Source organism: Dama dama, chromosome 1 (assembly GCF_033118175.1).
Source record: "Dama dama isolate Ldn47 chromosome 1, ASM3311817v1, whole genome shotgun sequence".
NCBI classification, from domain to species: domain Eukaryota; kingdom Metazoa; phylum Chordata; class Mammalia; order Artiodactyla; family Cervidae; genus Dama; species Dama dama.
The window spans coordinates 47,046,986-47,069,195 of NC_083681.1; the positions used below are offsets into that span (position 1 = coordinate 47,046,986).

Genomic DNA, 22,210 nt, shown 5'->3' on the forward strand with positions numbered 1-22,210 from the left:
ACACATCCCAATCATTTTCTTCAGAGGCCCCTGTCATATACTGCCAGGAGCCCATGGTTGGTCTTCGCCATATGGATAGAGTCCATTGTTATTGTGAGAAATCTTTCTAATCATAATAGTCTCATGGCAAAGAATATCATGAACACTTGGCTCCACAGCTGATTGGGATGTTCCTAGAGAGCCTAATTGTGAATATTTCCTCCATCCTTTATTTCCTAATCCAAACATTTCTCTTATTCCTGGTGATGGAGGGGTCTGGGGCTAGGAGAAACAGATGATGGCTCTGGATATGCCATTTTTTTCTATCTAATGACTGTGCAACATCTCCTAGAGCGTGTATGGGAAGTCCCAACGTTTGCCTGCTTTTAGAGTGTCATGAGAACTTGTAAGTGCTGTGAGCTTCAGGTCGCTAGGCTCCTGTGTAGTAAGAACCTTTCTCAAATCATCTGAGACAGTCACAATGTGAGAAAATACCTTTTACTGAAATATAGGTGTTATTAACAAACTTACGTGGAACAGATACTGTAATAGGGAATAATGTGATATCCCTGAATTTAGTGAAGAAACACATGTGAATAGTGGTTTTCTTTTTTAAAAGATCTGTTGTATTTCAACGTTATTGCATTTTAATTTACCTGTATTTTTCTTTGGATAAAGAAGGAATAAGATGAAGTATTCAATTTATATATTTTATAAGTATTAATTTAACCAAGCAAAAGTAACCATGTAATTATTTGTATCTCAAAACTATAACATATGCTAGAATATGGTGTTGATAAGCATAGGTTTGTTAGTAAATTTAGAAGCAGTTATGCCACTTAAACTGAGTTACTTTTTCTCAAATGTTGATATGGAGTGATTTCAATGAGGCCTCCCTCCATCTCTGCTAACAGGAACTGGGTAAAAATTTATAAGAGAATTGTCCTAATTGATTTGTTGCCTGTTTGTAGGATGTTGCCTTAATATTGATCTTAACTATTTTGAGTCCCTAGAAAAGTTACAATGTTTTTTAGTCCTGGAAGAAATCAAGTCACTGGTACCTAGAAGTAAGATGCTCAAGTGATCAATCAGACTATCCTATCTTGAGATTCCATGGTGGTAGAAGTGGTAGAGTAGATGGTTAGTGTTTCTAATTTCTCCTTTCTTTGTAAATTTTACTCCTAATAAGTAGTTTTCTATTATAGAGCTGAGTATGAAGTCTTTAATTTGGTTAGTACATGTGGGTGAGTAAGGGAGGATTTGTCTGAGTTCTTATTGCAGGAGGGAGTACATATTCTCATCACTGTTCTAGGTGTGGGACTTAAACTATGGTAAGTTGTCCTGGGCTTTTTTCGGGCTCCAAAATCACTGCAGATGGTGACTGCAGCCATGAAATAAAAAGATGCTTGCTCCTTGGAAGAAAAGTTATGACCAACTTAGACAGCATATTAAAAATCCTAGACATTATTTTGCCAACAAAGGTCCATCTAGTCAAGGCTATGGTTTTTCCAGTAGTCATGTGTGGATGTGAGAGTTGGACTATAAAGAAAGCTGAGCACTGAAGAATTGATGCTTTTGTTTTTTTTCTTTTTCCATTTATTTTTTATTAGTTGGAGGCTAATTACTTTACAATATTGTAGGAATCGGTGCTTTTGAACTGTGGTGTTGGAGAAGACTCTTGAGAGTCCCTTGGACTGCAATGAGATCCAACCAGTCCATCCTAAAGGAAATCAGACCTGAATGTTCATTAGAAGGACTGATGTTGAAGCTGAAACTCCCATACTTTGGCCACCTGATGTGAAGAGCTCACTCATTTGAAAAGACCCTGATGCTGGGAAAGGTTGAAGGTGAGAGGAGAAGGGGACGACAGAGGATGAGATGGTTGGACGGCATCACCGACTCAATGGACATGAGTTTGAGTAAACTCCAGGAGTCGGTGATGGACAGGGAGGCCTGGTGTGCTGCAGTCCATGGGGTCGCAAAGAGCTGGACACGGCTGAGTGACTGAACTGAAACTGCATTTGTCCTGGGGAAGCCCGGCTATGCTGTGTCACACACACTGGGAAACAACTACTTTGCCACTGAAGGTACTTGGTTTGAGGGGATTACAAAAGGAGTAATTTGCTTTCTCCTTCCATTTATACCACTTTCCAGTGCTTGGAATGTGGATGTGAAGCAGCTTCCTTGGATCAAAAGACAGAAATGTGTGTTGAAAATGGCAGGGCAACATTGTAGAGAAGTCTGTGTCCTGATTCTTCCTGGGCCACCAAACCTGACTTAAACCTGTGACAGAAATGAACTTGAAACTGGTTTAAGGCACTGTATTTTGGGGAGATCTTTGTTACAACATACTAACCTATAGCTTAAGTAGTATATAGTTTTCATCTCAGATCTTTCTAGTAGATATGTATTTCTCTGCCTGAGGATATCTTTTAAAATTTCCTTTTGAAAAGATTTGCGGTTCTTGTCTGAAGGTCTATTTATTTTACTCACATCCAAATTCAGTATGAGAAAATTATTTAAATTATTTTATTATCTAATTTTCTACTGTGTCTGTAGTATATCCCCTATTTCATTCCTAGCAGTGTTTACTTGGGCTTTTTCTCTTTTCCTTGATTACCCATGATAAACATTTATCAATATTATGAAAGTATTTCACTGTGTAGCCATTCAGCTAAATGTCAGTACTGATGCTTTGGATTAACATTCTTATCTTTTCTGCTGGTTCACTTTTTGTCTTACATTTCTGCCACCTCAAAAATGCATTAAAAAGGACATTTAAGAAAAAAAATTACTTATTATAAAAAAATCTATTTTTCTTCATTCTCTCTTCTCTGTAATGGATTCACCTTTCTGTTTGTTTAGCATGGCCCTTCCTTTTTAGGATACCAGTTTTCCTCAAACTATAAACGATATATCTATACATCCTTACTCTTAAGTAATTGTTCATTGATGAGAATTAACTGGTTTGAGTAGGTGGTGTGACTTTCCCTAGAGGCTGTGAATGTCACAGACCCTGTGCCCTGATGGTGGGACTCTAGAGGTCACTAACCAGGGATTTGACCACAGGCAGAATTACCTGTAGGCTGTCAGGAGGAAAATGAAAAGATGTACTGAGTTTCCTCTTCTTTTGCTGAAATTTGTTGTTGTTCAGTTGCTCAGTTGTGTCCAACCCTTTGTGACCCCATGACGGCAGCACACCAGTCTTCCCTGTCCTTCACCATTTCTCAGAGCTTGCACAAACTCATGTCCATCAAGTTGGTGATGCCATTCAACCATCTCATCCTCTGTCATCCCTTTCTCCCCCTGCCTTCATTTTTCCTAGCATCAGGGTCTTTTCCAATGGGTTGGCTCTTGGCATCAAGTGGCCAAAGTATTGGAGCTTCAACTTCAGCATCAGTCCTTCCAATGAATGTTCAGGACTGATTTCCTTTAGGATTGACTGATTTGATCTCCTTGCTGTCCAAGGGACTCTCAAGAGTCTTCTCCAACACCACAATTCAAAAGCATCAATTCTTCAGCACTCAGTTTTCTTTGTGGTCCAGCTCTCAGATCCATACATGACTACTAGAAAAATTATAGCTTTGACTATATGAACCTTTGTTGGCAAAGTAATGTCTTAGCTTTTTTATATGCTGTCTAGGTTTGTCATACCTTTTCTTCCAAGGAGCTAGCATCTTTTAATTTCATGGTTGAAGTCACCATCTGCAGTGATTTTGGAGCTCAAGAAAATAAAATCTGTCACTGTTTCCATTGTTTCCCCACTTACTTGCATGAAGTAATGGGACTGGATGCCATGAGTTTAGTTTTTCAAATGTTGAGTTTTAAGCCAGCTTTTTCACTCTCCTCTTTCACTCTCATCAAGAGGCTGTTTAGTTCCTCTTCACTTTCTGCCATAAGGGTGGTGTCATCAGCATGTCTGAGGTTATTGATATTTCTCCCGGAAATCTTGGTTTCAGCTTATGTTTCATCCAGCCTTGCATTTCACATGATGTACTCTGCGTATAAATTAAATAAGCAGGGTGACAATATATAGCCTTGGCATACTCCTGTCCCAATTTTTTAACCAGTCTATTGTTCCATATTCAGTTCTAACTGTTGCTTCTTTCAGCTTTGCTGAAATAGAGAAGCTTTTATGCCTGGAGCCAGAGATACTACAGTGTATTTTGCTGATCTGTGAAGCTGCTTTTCCATGATTTTTAGCTATTTCTAACCTTGAGAACTGACACTACCTCAGAATTAACTGATTCTCTCTGTCTGCCCTCACAGCAATGACAGGGTTTGGAGAAGCAGCAACATGTCCTTCATTTATAGAGGGAGCTGGTTTCCTTGTCACTTTGTGTGCACAGATAGTAAACTGACCCATCTCTGGCACTACAAGAATAATTTCTTCATCAATTCACTGAATGGTTTTTCTTTTCTGTTTTCATTTCTATTATTCTAAGCTTGGAGTATTCCCTAGATCTCTTAATAAGAACATTTCCTATCTCTAAGTCAAGCTTTAACTTCTCTAATTACTCTTTCCCTAACTCATAATTCTACCGTCCACATTTACATTGGTTTGCAGATTTTTTCATTTTGTTTTTTTATATATTTCCAATCCAATTTGATTTATGGATCCTGAAAAATCAGAAAATATTTGAACCAATCCTTTTACACATCTCTGTATAATAGAACTGTTATGGTTATTTTCATAATTATTTGTCTACTAAATGAGACTTCTGGGAGAGAGAGAAAGTACATAATATTTTCAATCCAGTATCCTGAATCAGAATTATTACATTTTAGATTTGATTTTGTGGTATTAGTAGTTTTGTCTATAGCTTCCATTTTAAGCCATAAGCTTCTGGTAGATAGGAGTCTTTAATGTTTCATTTACTTCTCAAAGCTAAGTGTCTAACTTAATCTCCAATGCAAGAAACATCTTCAGTAATTGTGATACAGGATGAATGCACAAACTTGGTACCTCTGCAGAGAGTGCTTCTTTTATTCTGTTAGTAATTTTTGGTGTGGTTTTAGTTTAGGATTAGGAATATAGACCTCTCATTCTAGAATTAGATGTTCCTCAACTTGGTAGAAACAGGGTGCCTCTTTGAGAGAAAAAAGCTCAGGAGTACTGCTGGAGATTAGAAGTGCAGGTTTTCTACTCTTAATCCTCTCTGTATTCTTGGTAGTAGTGATCACTCACAAGGAGTTAAAGAGGGGCCGAAGTAATGTATGGATGTGAGAGTTGGACTGTAAAGAAAGCTGAGGGCCGAAGAATTGATGCTTTTGACACTGTGGTGTTGGAGAAGACTCTTGAGAGTCACTTGAACAGCAAGGATATCAATCCAGCAAGATAATCAACCCTGAATATTTGTTGGAAGGACTGATGCTGAAGCTGAAGCTCCTGATGGCCACCTGATGCAAAGAACTAACACATTGGAAAAGACCCTGATGTTGGGAAAGATTGAAGGCAGGAGGAGAGATGGATGATAGAGGACGAGATGGTTGGATGGCATCACTGACTGAGTGGACATGAGTTTGAGCAAGCTCCAGGAGTTGGTGATGGACAGGGAAGCCTGGCGTGCTGCAAGTCCATGAGGTTGCAAAGAGTCAGACGTGACTGAATGACTGAACTGACTGAAAGGAATAATAGAGCTTAATAACTTCCATATGCATAGCTCTCCAGTAAGTCATGACTGATATATGTGGAACCAGAGAACACAGAGGGGGCCATCGATTTCATTCCCTTAATTCTAGATCTTAGGATGGCTGCTTACTCCCTCCCCCAGTCTAGGGGGATACTTGATGTGAACATTTGGCTCCAAGTACAAATATTTTTGTTGGTCTTGCTCAGTTTCTGAGTCTTGTCTGACTCTTTTGTGACCCCATGGACTGTAGCCCTGCCGGGCTCCTCTGTTCATGGGATTTTCCAGGCAAGGATACTGGAGTGGGTTGCCATATCCTTCTCTAGGGGATCTTCCTGACCGAGGGATCGAACCTGCATCTCCTGTATTAGCAGGAGGATTCTTTACCACTGAACCATTTGTAGGATCCCCATAAATGGATGAAGATTTAGAAAAATGTAAACTACAAAAAGATAATGGCTGGCTCCCAAGTTTTCTCTGGGAAGCAAATCATGGGTATGTATGCAAGTGAATTTATGAAATTTGAATATGAAACAAAAGAGAGTCCATTGCTGTCCTTATAGATTCTCCAGGCTGTCAGGGAAATGGACAGGTTGGAACATGCTACCTACTCTCAGCCTCAACAACCCCACCCATTACTCCAACAGTCTCTGTCCAGTTAGTGACCTTTCTTCCCATATGGAAAAGCAAGCAAGAGAGAAAAGTGGAGGATAAGGTTCTTCCTTAGTAGGCAGCAGAGGGCACCTTTTCCTTTCTTTGGGAGAGGTTGAAAATGTTACAAGGGCTTCCCTAGTAGCTCATCTGGTAAAGAATCCCCCTGCAATGCAGAAAACCTTGGTTCAATTCTTGGGTCAGGGAGATCTACTGGAGAAGTGATAGGCTACCCACTCCAGTATTCTTGGGCTTCCTTTGTGGCTCAAATAGTAAAGAATCTGCCCACAATGCGGGAAGCCTGGGTTTGATCCCTGGCTTGGGAAGATCCCCTGGAGAAGGGAATGGCTACCCACTCCAGTATTCTTGCCTGGAGAATTCCATGGACAGAAGAGCCTGACAGACTACAGTCCATGGGGTCACAAAGAGTCAGACACAACTGAGCGACTTTCGCTTGATAATGGTAAAGGAAGGTTGGAAAATGTGGAGGGAGGGGGGTACACTTTTGTGCTGGGTCATAAATTATGTCTTAATAAATTTCAAAGAAAAAACCCAACACATATTTAAACTGAAAACAGTAACAATATATGTCATGATAAGGTCCAAACAACCAGAAATTAAACAAAATACCTCTAAATAATCTGTGATTCAAATAAGAAATCATAGAGGATACTAGAAAATATTTCAAACTAATTTATAAAGGCATGTAGTAAAAGTTGTGGAATATAGCTAAAGTAGAGGGAAAATTACACTTAAAATTTTTTTTATTAGGAAAGTGTGAAGATTTAATATCAATTATCTAAGGTGACAACTTAAGAAGTTAGAAAAAGAAGTGTAAATTTAGACAAGGTAAATAAGATAAAGGAATTATTAAAGATAATAGCAGAATGAATAAAATTGGAAGCAGAAACAATAGAAAAAGTTTAACAATTCAACAAAAGAGCAAAATTGGTACTTTGGAAAGATTAATAATATTGATGAGGTCCTGGTAAGATTATCAAAGAAAAAGAGAGAGACACAAAAGATCAATATGATGATTGAAGGAGTTCTTATAGAGACTATAAATCTTGACTTAGGCATACACTTCCTATTTCTAAGCACCTATTCCTGACCCCAGGTTAACTATAACATTGTCCCAGTGAACTCTGGGCTGTCATTTGCAGCTGCAAATGCTTCTGGATTGTCATCTGCCCAAACCCATCCTGTAAGTTACCCTATAATAAACTGATCCATTGGGTATGGAGCTGCCTGCCTTGGTTTTTGGTTTCAAGATACCATCTCATTTCAGTGGGCACTTTTTGTTCCTTTCATCCTCCAACACTTGGTCACTCCCAGAACAGTCCTATTCAAGACTAGCTCTAGGGACAGCTGTCCCAGATGGACAGCTCTGCCAGGTTGAACTGCTGGAAGAAGCTGTGTTCTCCATTCTCTCAGGCTTGGTGTTCTCCCCACTCATTCTATCAAGTATAGTTGGTTCTCTTATCACATAACACATGGATTCTTAAAATTCACTATGCTATGCAAAATCCCATGTGAAAAGCCATAAGATATATGGAAAAATGGAATGAGTAGGATAAAAAAGATAGAAAACAATATACAGTAGCAGAGTTTTTCACATTAAATGGTTAAAAAATACTGCATTGAATACAATGCTCTACTTTGAAAAATGCAGGAAGACTGCTTGTGGACATTGACAGAAAAGTTGCAGCTTGTGAATTATTTTGAAGTAGTAAAAGAAACTTTATTTGAAATTAGATGGAAATTTGTGAAGTGAACTAAGTAAGGTACCTTGTAGCTGTTAGGGATATGTGCATTTGTATGTTTTGTATATTCTTATGGAGGGTCATTTTCAACTTGATGCAGTTTTCTGTGTTCAAATTACAAAAGGCAGGTATGAAATTCAACTATCCTCAAAATGTTTTCTAATATATCACTGGTGTTGGAACACCTTTGCATGTTCAAACCAAGTGATACAGCTAAACTGACTGTATCCTTTTTTCCCACTGTCAACAGTTTTCCATAATTTCAATAACTGCCAAAAAATATCTGTTTCACAAAGTTTCGTTAAAGTCTTTCCAAGTACTTCCCGGTCCTACCCTGGTTTTCCCAGATCTGCCTTTCATTGACCTATTATCTTCTAAGAGGTATCTTGTATATTGCCTTTACTTATTCATTTCTTAAAGCTATGATTGTTTAAAATCGGTCATATTACTACCTTGAAACTGCTTGCTAATGAATGTACATCAAATTAGGTAGAATCCCACTAGAGAGCAGAGCAAATACTCATGTTAGAATAATTTAAGAATGGTTTACTTATGAAGGGACTATTTATAAGGATGTGGTCTGTAAGAGATCCTAAGCAATAGTGCAGTTACTTAGGGCTTGTAACATCACTTGTCAAATGAGTGACTGTATTCCCACAGCACAGATATGTTTAGACATCACAGACCATGTCTTGATACCCAATTTCACAAAAACAAAAGGAGGAGTTGGACTGGGGTAAAATGTCAAGAGGAATGGATTTCAGTCATGCGCTGAGCTAGTGGAAAAGTACTGAAAGGCTTTAGGGGGAGATTGATCAATATGGTATGTCAAACATATTGAGTTGTTCTTGAGACTGCAAAAGCCATCTGTGCTTAAATTAGGCTTCTACTCTCCATAGAGACTGAGAGATGGAGTGCTATCTCCTTTGATGCGTATATATATTTAAAAAATTATTTAATTATTTATTGGCTGCTCTGGGTCTTCATTGCTGCACGTGCTTTTCTCCAGTTGCAGTGAGTGGGGGCCACTCTCTAGTTGTGCTGTGCAGGCTTCTCATTGCAGTGGCTTCTCTTGTTGCAGAGCATGGGCCCTAGAACGCCTGGGCTTCAGAAGTTGCAGCAAATGGGCTCAGCAGTCATGGTGCCTGGGCTTAGTTGCTCTGCACCATGTGGGATCTTCCTGGATCAGGGATTGAACCCATATCTCCTGCATTGGCAGATGAATTCTTTACCACTGAACCACCAGGGAAGACTCGATGTTTATATTTTAAGAGAAAGCTTCCACATCTTGAGAAAGACATTTCTAGGTTGCAAAACTGGGAGGAGGTTGGGAGAAGATTTATGTACATGGCAAAAGGGCAGAGAAAGAATTTACAATTTCTTAAAGTTTCTGAGGCAAATATTCTAAGGAAACTAAGGCTAGGGGCCTGTAGTCTTAAAGAAACCTGTCCAAAGTTTAGACCAAGCCATCTTAGTCATTGGGTGGTTATTATTATTTTTTTCTACTTGGCAATCTCAGAATGCTGTTGTATTTATTTGATGAAAACTGTTGGGGAGTCGCGGGGTGTGCTAGGGCTTGATGTATGGTTGAGCTTCTTTCCCATACCTCATGGGGCATGGCTATTTATAACCATGTGGATCACTGTCCTATTTTCTGACCCAGTCACCACTATTCTGGAACACTCACCCCTCTTGTCTGACTTTTGGCTCACTTCTTGGTCTAATAGTGCACGTGCAAAAGGCTAGTCCTGCCTGTCTAGTATCAGACATTTCTGAATAAATATTATTTTTGTAGCAGTCCTTTCCTGTGCACATTTTGGGCTTCCATTCTTTCCCATAATTTCATCACAGCTGTCTTTCGTCTTTTGAAGTATGTCCATATTTTCTGCTTAATAAACACCTCTCCATTTGTTTTATATCATATTATAGATTGATTTACTATTGAATATCATGTCAGTATGGCTAGTTTTTAGAGTGGAAGGAGGAAGCTACAGTGATTTCAGAGTTTGTCATGTGGATTCAGAGACTTTGGAACTTATTTACTATTTGGAGTTTTTGAGACTTTCTTCATGATCCAATGTCTTATCAATTTTGAAGCCATTGCATGAAAAGTACATGATGTATATTATCTTTTTTTACTAAGAGTAAACTATTCAACTTTGCCAACAAAGGTCTGTCTAGTCAAGTCTATGGTTTTTCCAGTAATCATGTATGGATGTGAGAGTAGGATTGTAAAGAAAGCTGAGCACTGAAGAATTGATGCTGTGGTGTTGGAGAAGACTCTTGAGAGTCCCTTGGACTGCAAGGAGATCCAACCAGTCCATCCTAAAGGAGATCAGTCCTGGGTGTTCATTGGAAGGACTGATGTTGAAGCTGAAACTCCAATACTTTGGCTACCTGATGTGAAGAGCTGACTCATTTGAAAAGACCCTGATGCTGGGAAAGATTGAGGGCAGGAGGAGAAGGGGATGACAGAGGATGAGATGGTTGGATGGCATCACCGACTCAATGGACGTGGGTTTGGGTAAACTCCGGGAGTTGGTGATGGACAGGGAGGCCTGGCATGCTGCAGTCCATGGGGTCGCAAAGAGTCGAACATGACTGACTGAGCTACTGAACCGAACTGAACTGAAGCTATTCAACATCCATTCAAACCCATTTTTCCATAACTCTCTTCTATCATGGAGACTGTGAAGCTGAAATATTTAACCTTTGAATCTTGGACCTAAATATGGACATCAGACTCATTTCAATCAATCAAACGCAAAAGTCTCTTGAGGCTTTTCTTCCTTCTTCTTGTCTGGAATATGGAATTGAAAGCAAATGATTGTAATCATAACTTTGGATTTGTTGTTGTTGTTATGCAGTGGCTAAGTTTTGTCCAACTCTTTGTGACCCTATGGACAGCAGCACACCAGGCTTCCCTGTCCTTCATTATCTCCCGCAGTTTGCTCAAACTCACATCCATTGAGTTGGTGATGTCATCCAACCATCTCTTCCTCTGTTGCCCCCTTCTCCTTCTGCCTTCAATCTTTCCCAGCACCAGAGTCTTTTCCCATGAGTCGGCTCTTATTAGGTGGCCAAAGTACTGGAACTTCAACTTCAGCATCAATCTTTCCAATGAACATTCAGGACTGATTTCCTTTAGGATTGACTGGTTTGATCTCCTTGCTGTCTAAGGGACTCTCAAGAGTCTTCTCCAATACCACAGTTCGAAAGCACCAATTCTTCGGCACTCTGCCTTCTTTATGGTCCAACTCTTACATCCATACATGACTACTGGAAAGGCCATAGATAGCTTTGACTTGATGTAGCTATACTTTATATTTAAAAATCAAACATATAGTATTTTCTTTCAGCCTTTATCTACATGTTTCAGGCTTACAGTGAAGTTGCTAACCAGGAATTTACGAATGTTCTCTATGGTAGTCTGTGAACTTTGTAAACATATGGAGACAAATTTCATCATTGTTATTACTCTTATCATCATTATTATTTATTACCACTAGGAGAGAGTCTACTTAGCTTTCATGAAGGTTTTAGAACACTTCACTCCTCAAGTAAAAAGTGCAGAGAACTATTCTTTACTCAAAATTTTGACCAATATTCACTTCTTAGACTTTAAATTTTAAATAGCTGAGCTTTTGGTTTTGTGACATAACATTTATATGAAATTAATTTTGATGTTAATGAGAAGTATGTAAAGAAATTGATTTTGAATTATTAAAAAATAGCATCTACATTTCCCCCAACTGATTATTATGCCTCCTTTGTCATATACATAATTTTTATATGTATTAATTCTATGCCTGGAGAATCCCATGGACAGAGGAGCCTGGCGGGCTACAGTCCATAAGGTTACAAAGAGTTGGACATGACTGAAGTGACTAAACACACACACAGGCATGCATTAATTCTGTATCTGGGTAATCTGTTGTTTCATATGTTTTCCTGGTTATTTTTGTGCCAGTATCAAACTGAATTAAATAGTCTATTTTTATAAAAATTTAATGCACAACAGGACCATATAACTTAAAACTACAATTTTGAAGCTCTTTTTATGTGTTTATTCTTTCAGATTAACCTTAGCATTCATGCACTGGGTTCTAAAATACCACAGTTATGGTTGGGATTTTGGTTAGATATGATGACAAAGGTCTTAGTCCGCCTCTTTGGGAACCTGCTCGGAGGAGCTGTTTCAGGATCAATATTTATCTCATACTTGCTGTAGGAATGGAGTTGATGTCTGTGGACCTGTCACAATCCCCTAGGAGAGAAGCACTCAATTCATCAAAAACATGTGGCATTTGTCATAGGTTGGATTTTCCAGAGTAAGGCTTGGAGGTTGGAGGTTTGTATGCAAGAAGTTTATTGTGAAGCATACTTGAAAATTATACCTGGTTATATCTGTCAGGATGTCAGGGTAATATGGAGAAGAGAAAGAGGTTAAACTATGATCCAGTTATCCTAGATACCTAAGCTAATTCTGTGTGATGCTCTTGAGGGGGATGGTCCTTCCGTGTTGTTTCAAAGTGAACAAAGAGGGTCAAGTCTGTGTGTTTGTATATAAACCAGACACTGACTGAGAACTGCACTCAGGAAGGAAAATTGTCTTGGATGAGTCAGCAAGGGAGAGTGACTTACTTATGGGCTTTTAGCACCTGACGCTTTGAACAGATGTAGGAATGAACACATTTAGCCATGGAGTCCACTAAAGAATTTATTGGGGCTGAATTTGACCTGTGAATATGAGAAGTCTGAGCTTACAGAGCAATGTGGGTTTCCTAGCTCACTGAGCATGAGCCATCCTCACAGGCACCAGGATGTACAGGTTTGGGGTTGATGATCAACACTGGACAAACGGAACCCCAGATCAGGTGAAGTTGCCACTCCCTGCTCTGTCTCTCTGTCCAACCAGCTACCCCTGGGGCAGAAGATGGCTCTGTGTACCTCCAGTCATTCTTGAGGCTAACTCTGGCTGTGTCCAGGTATGTTTTTAGTGTCCTCTGGGACCTGCAGATTGGTAATGACACTTGCCTGCTCAGCCCTTTTTGGCAGTCACCAATCCTACCTTGAGGCAGTACAAGAATGGACTTGCCTTTCAGAGTGTGGATGACAGAACCAGCTAAAAGTTTTTGCATTGTATTTCAGTTGTGGAAAGTGAGGTCAGGTTTGGAGCTTAAGGTTCTGGGGAAGACTCTTGGCAGATGACTTCCACCTTTCCCATAATCCTTGCAACAGGAGTTATTTCTTGGTTGATTACGATGGCTCTGAGTCTTCTACTATGTTTCACACCTCTTAGTAGTTCTAAGCTTATTTCCCTTTGTCTCAGAGATGTTATCCTCCAAATTAACTGATTCCTCAAAACTAACCACTCTCTTTCAATCCCCTTAGCTTCTGCCCTTCAAATCACACCTGCTGCAAGATAAACTGTGAACTTGCATATATTTCCCAATGCCAGTAAATCTCCATGGTCAGCTGAGCCATTCACAGGGGCCTTTAGCATTCTCCTAGGTTGGCATCCTCATCACACGTTGTGCATGTAGGTATGTCTTATTTACCTAATTTATCCAAGTCTTGCCAGAGCTAGTACCATGCTTCATATTCTTGTAAAACTTGAGCTGCCCAGACCAATGTGATGCGTTTTGTTTCCTCTTGGGGATTCAGAGATTTCTGTGTGGGCCTTCTGGATGTAAAATCTTCTTTATCACGGATACTTCCAAGCCAGGCAGAAGATCATCATAGAGACAGAACTGGAACTAGATTTCTTCAGCTGAGCAGAGAGGGTCATAGTGAAACCTTCTTGAGTCTGGGAATTTTCTCCTCTTTCTAAATTCTCTTCATGTTGCTAAGTCTTGCTCAATCCTATGTTGGGACTGACAGTATCCTTGCCTGGAGAATCCCATGGATGGAGAAGCCTGGTGGGCTACAGTCTGTGGGGTGACAAAGAGTCAGACACGATTGAGCAACTAACACATACATACACACACGTTGGGACTGTAAAGCATGCATTTTCAGAAGATAGCCTAGAGGTCAAAAGAATGATACCCCTGTTCTAGGCATTTTATTGATTATTTATGTGTCTCAGATTTGACATTTGACCTCTACATCTGAGGGTTTGATCTCTATTTTTCTCGCTCCTAGTAGGTCATCCCCACGAACCCACACTTTTTGTGTCCTCGCCTAATCTCTATCTGTGTCCCTGCATCTCCCCTTGCTACAATCATAAAAGCCACACCACTGTAAAGAAGGAGATTAATGAGGCAGGGACAGGCCACAGCCTACAGAAGAGCCTTCTTGTCTATAGTGACAGAGACAGTGGTAGAACTGATCACCATGAGGAGTTCCTCATTTCTGACACACACCTAGGATTCTGCTACAGCTTCCTATGGCAGAGAGATTCAGTGTGGTTCTTCTGCCATGAGGCACCCAGAATATCACTTGGTGAGGAGCACTGAGGCTCAATCAGTCCATGTCTCATAGATGCCCCCCTCTCCCCCCACATCATTCCTGTCCCTTAAGTTCAGGGTCTGTCTTGTCAAGTTCTCATAATTCCTGGTTGCTTTATATACTCATTTATTTATTTTAAATGTAGTCATATAGATATTTATTTATTCACCAAACATTACAAGGCACCAATTAAATTCTAGCCTTTCTGGGACTTGCCCTGTGACTGCTGCCATAAGCAAGGCATGCATGCACGCTTATTTGCTAAGTTATGTCTGACTCTTTGAAATCTCATGGACTATAGCCCATGAGGATCCTCTATCCATGGGATCTTCTAGGTAAGAATACTGGGGTGGGTTGCCATTTCCTTCTCCAGGGTATCTTCCCACTCAGAGATCGAACTTGCATCTCTTGTATTGGCACATAGATTCCTTACCACTGAGCCACCAGGAAAGCCCATAAGCAAGGCATCGTCCCCACTTTTAAAGAACCGACACACTAGTGAGTTTTACAGTTCAAAGTAATCAGTGCAATGACATGGCCAGGAAGGTGATTTTAGAGAAAAGTAAAGGAGACGTGCCAGGCTGCTTCATAGAATTTGGGGAAGGCTTCATAGAAGAGAGGTCACTTGGACTAAATTTACATGAATAATTAGGAATGGACAACTTCAAATTTTGTTACTTGTCCTCTGCCTTCTGACCAGAGAGCTAAATATATCTTCATTTTTAGTTTCCTGGGAATAAAGTCCCTTTTGCTTTTCCTCTACAAATCATTGAGGGATTTCTTGTGTACTTCAGTAATTAATACATAACAAACAGCTCTCAGCTTTCTCCCTAAACTCACAACAACACAGTACAAAGAAGAGGCAGGTTCTACTCAGACACATGTCTCTGCTCTTCTCCTTCGCCCACTAAAGTTTATCTTCATCTTCCTCCACTGTTCTGCTGACACTGCTCCTATCAGAGCAATGGGTGGTGGCCTTCCACCAATGCTCAGCTGTCCTCTGACTCCTCAGCTGAGATGTGAGAAAGGGGTTGAAACTTGTAGCAGAAGGGAAGTAGTTAAGAGAGAATTAACTTTCTCATTCTGTAGAATGTTCAGCACTGAAATGTGAAGTTTTGTAAAATTGTGAGATTCTCTTGGAGGTGTCAATGAAAAATGTTCCTTTAATTATGGATTTGAATCTGGAAGGAAAGCAAAAGGTGGGAGATATGAGCCCTCCAGGCATTTTAGATTTTGTACCTGCCATGGTCACTGTTTCGGGGCAATCTTTTATGTTAGCATTGAGTTACGAAAAAGACAGTTGAAGTGATGTATAGATTTATAATCCACAAGAACTAAATCATTTCTGACTCTTACTGATAATACATAAATACAAGTGTGTAATCCTCTCTTACACTGAAAAGACAATGATTTCACACTGTGTCTGTCTTTTAAGACAAACAGACATACACAAACATATCTAGTTTAAAGATTTTTGTTCTAACTCTGCAGAAGTTAAATATGATAGCTATTTAGTTCATATTTCTTGTTAAGTGGGGGTTTCAGGAGCACAGGATCATCATGATAAGAGACAGACATAGCAAAAGTTTGAAATAGAGAGTTATGGGGACAGAAAAAAATGCACCAGGAATGGAGAAATTATGATTTTCTTTTTGTCTTTTCCCTTTCCAAGCCATTTAGATGACAACCCTGAGGAATTCCAGCTGGAGGCTGATCCAGCCATCCTTCTTCCTGATCGGCATCCCAGGTTTAGAGGAAAGCCAGCACTGGATAGCACTCCCGCTGTGTGTCCTTTACCTCCTTGCCCTCCTGGGCAATGTCACCATCCTCCTCACCATCTGGACTGACCCATCCTTGCACCAGCCTATGTACCTCTTTCTGGCCATGCTCTCTGGCATTGACCTGGTCCTAGCCTCCTCCACTGCACCCAAAACCCTTGCAGTGCTCCTGGTTCATGCCCATGAGATTGGGTACACCGTCTGTCTGATCCAGATGTTCTTCATCCACGCGTTCTCTTCCATGGAGTCGGGTGTACTTGTGGCCATGGCTCTGGATCGCTATGTAGCCATTTGCCACCCTCTGCACCATTCTACCATCCTGCATCCCAGGGTCATAGGGCGCATTGGGATGGCGGTGCTGGTGCGGGGGCTACTCCTCCTCCTCCCCTTCCCCATCTTGTTGAGGAGACTTGTCTTCTGCCAGGCCACCGTCATAGGCCATGCCTACTGTGAACACATGGCCGTGGTAAAACTCGCCTGCTCAGAAAGCACAGTGAACCGAGCCTATGGGCTGGCGGTGGCACTGCTTGTGGTTGGCCTAGATGTCCTGGCCATTGGTGTTTCCTATGCCCTCATCCTGCAGGCAGTGCTGAAGGTACCAGGGGGTGAGGCCCGGCTTAAGGCCTTTAGCACATGTGGATCTCATATTTGTGTCATCCTGGTCTTCTATGTGCCTGGAATATTCTCCTTCCTCACTCACCGCTTTGGCCAGCAGGTGCCCCATCACGTCCATGTTCTTCTGGCCACACTCTACCTCCTGGTGCCACCTGCACTCAATCCTCTGGTGTATGGGGTGAAGACTCAGCAAATCCGCCAGCGAGTACTCAGGGTGTTTGACATAAAAGGACAGATCTGAACACATCCCAACTATTTTCTTCAGAGGTTCTTGCCAGCCATGCTGCCAGGAGCCCATGGTTGGTCTTGGCCATATGGATAGAGTCCACTGCTACTGTGAGAAGTCCTTCTGGTTGTAATAGTCTCATGGCAAAGAACATCATGAACACTTGGCCCCACAGCTGATTGGGATGTGCCTGGAGAGCTCAACTTGTAAATATTTTCCCCGTTCTTTCTTTCATGATCCTAACATTTCTCTACATCAGGTGATGGAGGGACTTAAGGATAAGAGAAATAGATGATAGGTCTGAATATGCCATTATTCTTATCTCTGTCTAATGACTGTACAACACATCTGGAGTGGGTATGGGAAGTTCTAATGTTTGCCTAGTTTTAGTTCTGAGTGTCATCAAAGATGTAAGTGCTGTGAACTTCAGGTCACCAGGTTCCTAAGTAGTAAGAGTCTTTCTTAAAGCATTTGAGACAGCTACAATATGAGAGAATACCATTCACTGCAATATAGGTGCTATTTATTTAAAATAAACTTAAGTGGGGCAGGTAACATAATAGGTTCTGGAAATAATGTGATATGATCTCTATTTTAAATGAAAAAACACGTGTAGTGGTTTCTCTTTTTTAAAAGGTCTGTTTGTATTTTAACTTTATTGTGTTTTAATTTACCTATCATTTTGCTAAAGATAAAAAGAGAAGAAATATTGAACATATTTGTGTTTTATAAGTACTAATTTAACAAAGCAAAAGTAGCTATGTATTTATTAGTGTCTCATAACTGTAACATGTACTAGAGTCTGGTATTGATAAACATAACTTTATTAGTAAACGTAGAAGCAGTTATGCTACTTAAACTGTTTCTGGAATGTGGATACCTAGTGATGTCAATTAGACCTCCTACCACCTCTGCTAACAGGAGCTGGGTAAAAGCTTACAAGAGAATTGTCACAATTGCTTTGTTTTCTGTTTGTCAGATGTTGCCCTAATATTGAACTTAACTATTTTGAGTCCCTAAAAAGTTTCAATGTTTTTTTAGTACTAGAAGAAATCAAGTCACTGCTAACTTGAATATTAGAGAAAAGATGATAGCTTTGGATATGTCATCTTTTCTGCCTTCACCTAATAACTGACCTTTTAAGATCATCTGGGATAAGAGTGGAAAGTTCTACCTTTTGGCAGATTTTAGTTTCAGAGTGTCTTCAAATCCTATAAATTAGTGGTGTGAGTTCTAGATCATTGCGTTCCTGGGTGGCAACAGAGTTCCTCTCAAAGCAGTGTGAGAAGACACCTTTTGTTGCAATATGAATGTTATTTATTTATTTAAAATAAACTTAAGATGGGAAGGCACTATAGTAGGTCCATAGAGTAATAAGATATAATCTCTATTTCCAAGGAAATATCTCTCACTTTATGTGCATATGAGTATGTGTGTGTGTGTATTGTGAATTTCTTTTTAAAATATCTGTTTGTATTTTAACTTATCCATAATTTTGTCTAGGATAAAGATGGAATAAAACCAAGTATTAGATATATATTTATTTGTTTTATGTCTTAATGTAACAAAGCACACATGTAATTATCAGTATCTGACAAGCATATAATGTATTAGTGTCTGGTGTTAATAAACATAGGTTTATTAATACATGTATAAATAATTATGCCACTTGAAAGAATGAGTCTTTCTGAAATGTGGAGATGAAGTGATGTTCATAAGCCTTCTGTCCACTTCTGCTAATAAGAACTGTGTCAAAACTTACAAAAGGTTTGTCACGGTTGGTGTATTGTACTCTGCTTGTTGGATGGTGCCCTGAGATTGGACTTAATTATTTTGTGTTCTTAAAAAGTAGCACATTTTTTTCAGTCCTGGAAAAAATCAGGTCACTGCTACTTAGAGGTAAGATGCTGTAGTGATGAAAGGTTACTATCAGGGTAGAAAAGGTGGAGTAAATGGTTAGTGTTTCTAGTTGTTCTCTCTTTCTCTTTGGCAAATTTTACTCCTAATAAATCGTTTTCTGTTACAGAGCTGAGTATGAAGCCTTAATTTGGTTGGCAGACGTGGGTGAGTTAGGAAGGACTGGGATGGGCTCTTATTGCAGGAGGAATGACACGTTCTCATCACCTTGGTTCTAGGTCTAGGACCTAAAACTCTGGTAAGTTGTCCAGGGGAAGTCCAGGCTATGCTGTATCACACCCACTGGAAAGTAACTGCTTTGATAATGTGTATCACACTCATTTGGAAACAAAGTAAGAGGTACTTAGTTTGAGTAGATTATACAAAGAGTAATTTGCTCTCTCTTTCAGTTTTACCATTTTCTGATGCTTGGAAGGCAGATGTGAAGGAGCTTCCTTGCATCCAAAGATGGAAATGCATGTTGAAGAAGGCAGAGTAACATTATTGTAGAGCTTGTGTCCTATTGCTCTCTGGGCCACCAAACCTGACTTAAACCTGTGACGGAAATGTACTTGTAGGTGATTTAAGCCACTGTACTTTGAGGAATCTTTGTTGCAGCTACTGCTGCTGCTGCTGCTGCTAAGTCACATCAGTCGTGTCCAACTCTGTGCGACCCCATAGACGGCAGCCCACCAGGCTTCTCCGTCCATGGGATTCTCCAGGCAAGAGTACTAGAGTGGGTTGTCATTGCCTTCTCTGTGAAGCTACTAACTAAAACCTAAAAATATATGTTTTTGTTTTAGATCTTTCCAGCGGAATACGTATGTCTTCTAGAATTTCCTTTGAAAATGTTTGCAAGGTTTTGTTTGGGTAAAATGCATTTATTTTGTGCTCATTCAAATTTACTATCAGAGAACTGTTTATGTCATTTTCTTCTTATATTTTATTTTCCACGGTGTCTGTACTATATCTCCTACTTAATTCCTAGCTGTGTTTATTTGTGTTTTTTCTGCTTACTTTTGTCATCCATGTTAAATATTTATCAATATTATTAAAATAGTTAAATTGTATGGCCATTTGGTCAAATGGTAGCTTTGGCTTTCTTTTTTTAAATTAGAGGATAATTACTTTACAATATTGTGATGGATTTTGTCACACATCAGCATGAATCAGCATTAGGTATACATATGTCTCCTCTATCTTGAAACGCCCCCCCAACCCTTTCCCATCCCACTCCTCCAGGCCATCACAGAGCATTGGCTTTGGGTTCCCTGCATGGTACATTGAACTCCCACTGGCTATCTATTTTATATGTGGTAATGTATATGTTTCAATGCTATTCTCTCATCATCCTACCTTCTCCTTTTGCATTTAACTTTCTTCTCTGCTGATTTAGATTCCTTTACTTTTCTACCATCTCAAAGATGCATTCAAAAGGATACCAAAATATTATTACTTATTTTATATCTATTTTCCCCCCTGTATTCACTCTTTGGCTCTAGTGGAATTTTTTTTTTCTAGTGGATTAGTTTTTATACTTATTTAGCATTGATCTTTCTTTTCTTGCTAGCTTTCCACAAAAATTTGCATTCTTACCCTTATCTGTTTGTTCATTGATGAAAATTAACTGGTTTGGGTAGGTGGTGTGAGTTTCCTCAGAGGCTGTGAATGTCACAGCCCCTGTGCCCTGATGGTAGGACTCTATAGGTCATTTGCTCACAGGCAGAATTCCCTTTAGGCTGTCAAGAGAAAAATGAAAAAGTGCACTGAGTTTCTTCTTCTTTTGCTAAAGTAGAGAAGTTTTATGTCTGAAGCCAGTGATGCTAAAGTGTATTTTGCTGATCAGTGGACTGCTTTTCCATACTTTTTCTCTATTTCTAACCTTGAGTACTGACACTGTCTCTGAATTGACCCTGATCCTCTTCATCCAGCCCCACAGAAATGACGGGATTTGGAGATAGAGCAGCATCCTCTTTATTTATAGAGGGAGCTGGTTTCCTTGTTACTTTGTGTTCACATGATACTAAACACATTCATCTGCTCTACACAGTTCAATATGATAATAATTTCCTCATCAATCCACTGAAGACTGGTCTTCCATTTCTATTATCATTTCTATTTATTTTAAGCCTAGAGTATTCCCTGGATCTCTTAATAAGAATACTTCCCATCTTCACACCAAGTTTTAGCTTCTCCAATTCCTTTCTCTAACTCATAATTTTACCCTCCATACACACATTGGTTTGCAGGGTTTTTTATTCTAGTTTTACTATAAATTCAATCCAATCTGACTTTTGAATTCCAGAATATCTGAAAGTATTTGAAACAGTTCTGTTATACTTCCTTGTATCCTAATACTGTTACTGAATTATTTTTATGTTTCTTTACTCATTATATTTAAAATTATATTACAAATCTATAGTTATCAAAACAATATGGTATTGTCATAAAAACAGACCATATATCAATAGAACAGAACAGAGACCTCAGAAGTAAACTCATGCACAGTGGTCAATTAATTTACAACAAAGGAGCTGAGAATAAGCAATGGGAAAAGAATAGTCTTTTTAACATATATTGTTGGAAAAACTGGATAACCACATGCAGAAGAATGGAATTGGATCCCTATTTTACACAGCACACAAATATCAACTCAAAATGGTCTGCAGGCCTGAAACCATAAAAATCCAAAAGAAAACAAAGGGAGTAAACTTCTCAACATCAGTATTGGCAATAATTTTTGGATTTGACATCAAAAGCAAAGTCAACAAAGGCCAAAATAAACAAGTAGGACTACATCAAATTAAAAAGCTTCTGCAAAACAAAGGAAATCAGGAACTAAATGAAAAGGTAACCTGTGGAACCAGGGAAAATATTTTCAAAATGTATATCTTATAAGGGGTTCATATCTAATTGCATAAAGACCTCATACAACTCAATAGCAAAACAAAACAAAAACAAAAAACAAACCATCTGATTAAAAATAGGCAAAGGAATTGAATAGATATTTTCCCAAAGAAGACATCCAAATGCCTAGCAGTTACATGAGAAGGTGTTCAATATCACTAATTATCAGGGAAATGCAAATAGAAACCACTATGAAGTGTTACTTTATACTTGCTGAAATCTGTCATCAAGAAGACAAGAGATAACAAGTGCTGAGGAAGACATGGAGAAGAGGAAACCCTGTGCACTGTTAGTAATGTAAATTGGTGCAGCCAC

At 39.4% G+C, this 22,210-nt stretch overlaps 1 protein-coding gene across 1 annotated transcript; it reads left to right on the forward strand.

The window, feature by feature from the left end:
- The first annotated feature begins 16,153 nt into the window (after positions 1 to 16,153).
- Positions 16,154 to 17,107, forward strand: LOC133073696 (olfactory receptor 52L1). The gene has a single exon (XM_061167924.1). It carries the CDS (start codon positions 16,154 to 16,156, stop codon positions 17,105 to 17,107), a length of 954 nt encoding a protein of 317 aa, XP_061023907.1.
- The last annotated feature ends 5,103 nt before the right edge of the window (positions 17,108 to 22,210 follow it).

What these genes read in the sequence shown, in the direction of transcription:
- LOC133073696 (XM_061167924.1), top strand. Translation starts at nt 16,154, where the DNA reads ATGACAACCCTGAGGAATTCCAGCTGGAGGCTGATCCAGCCATCCTTC.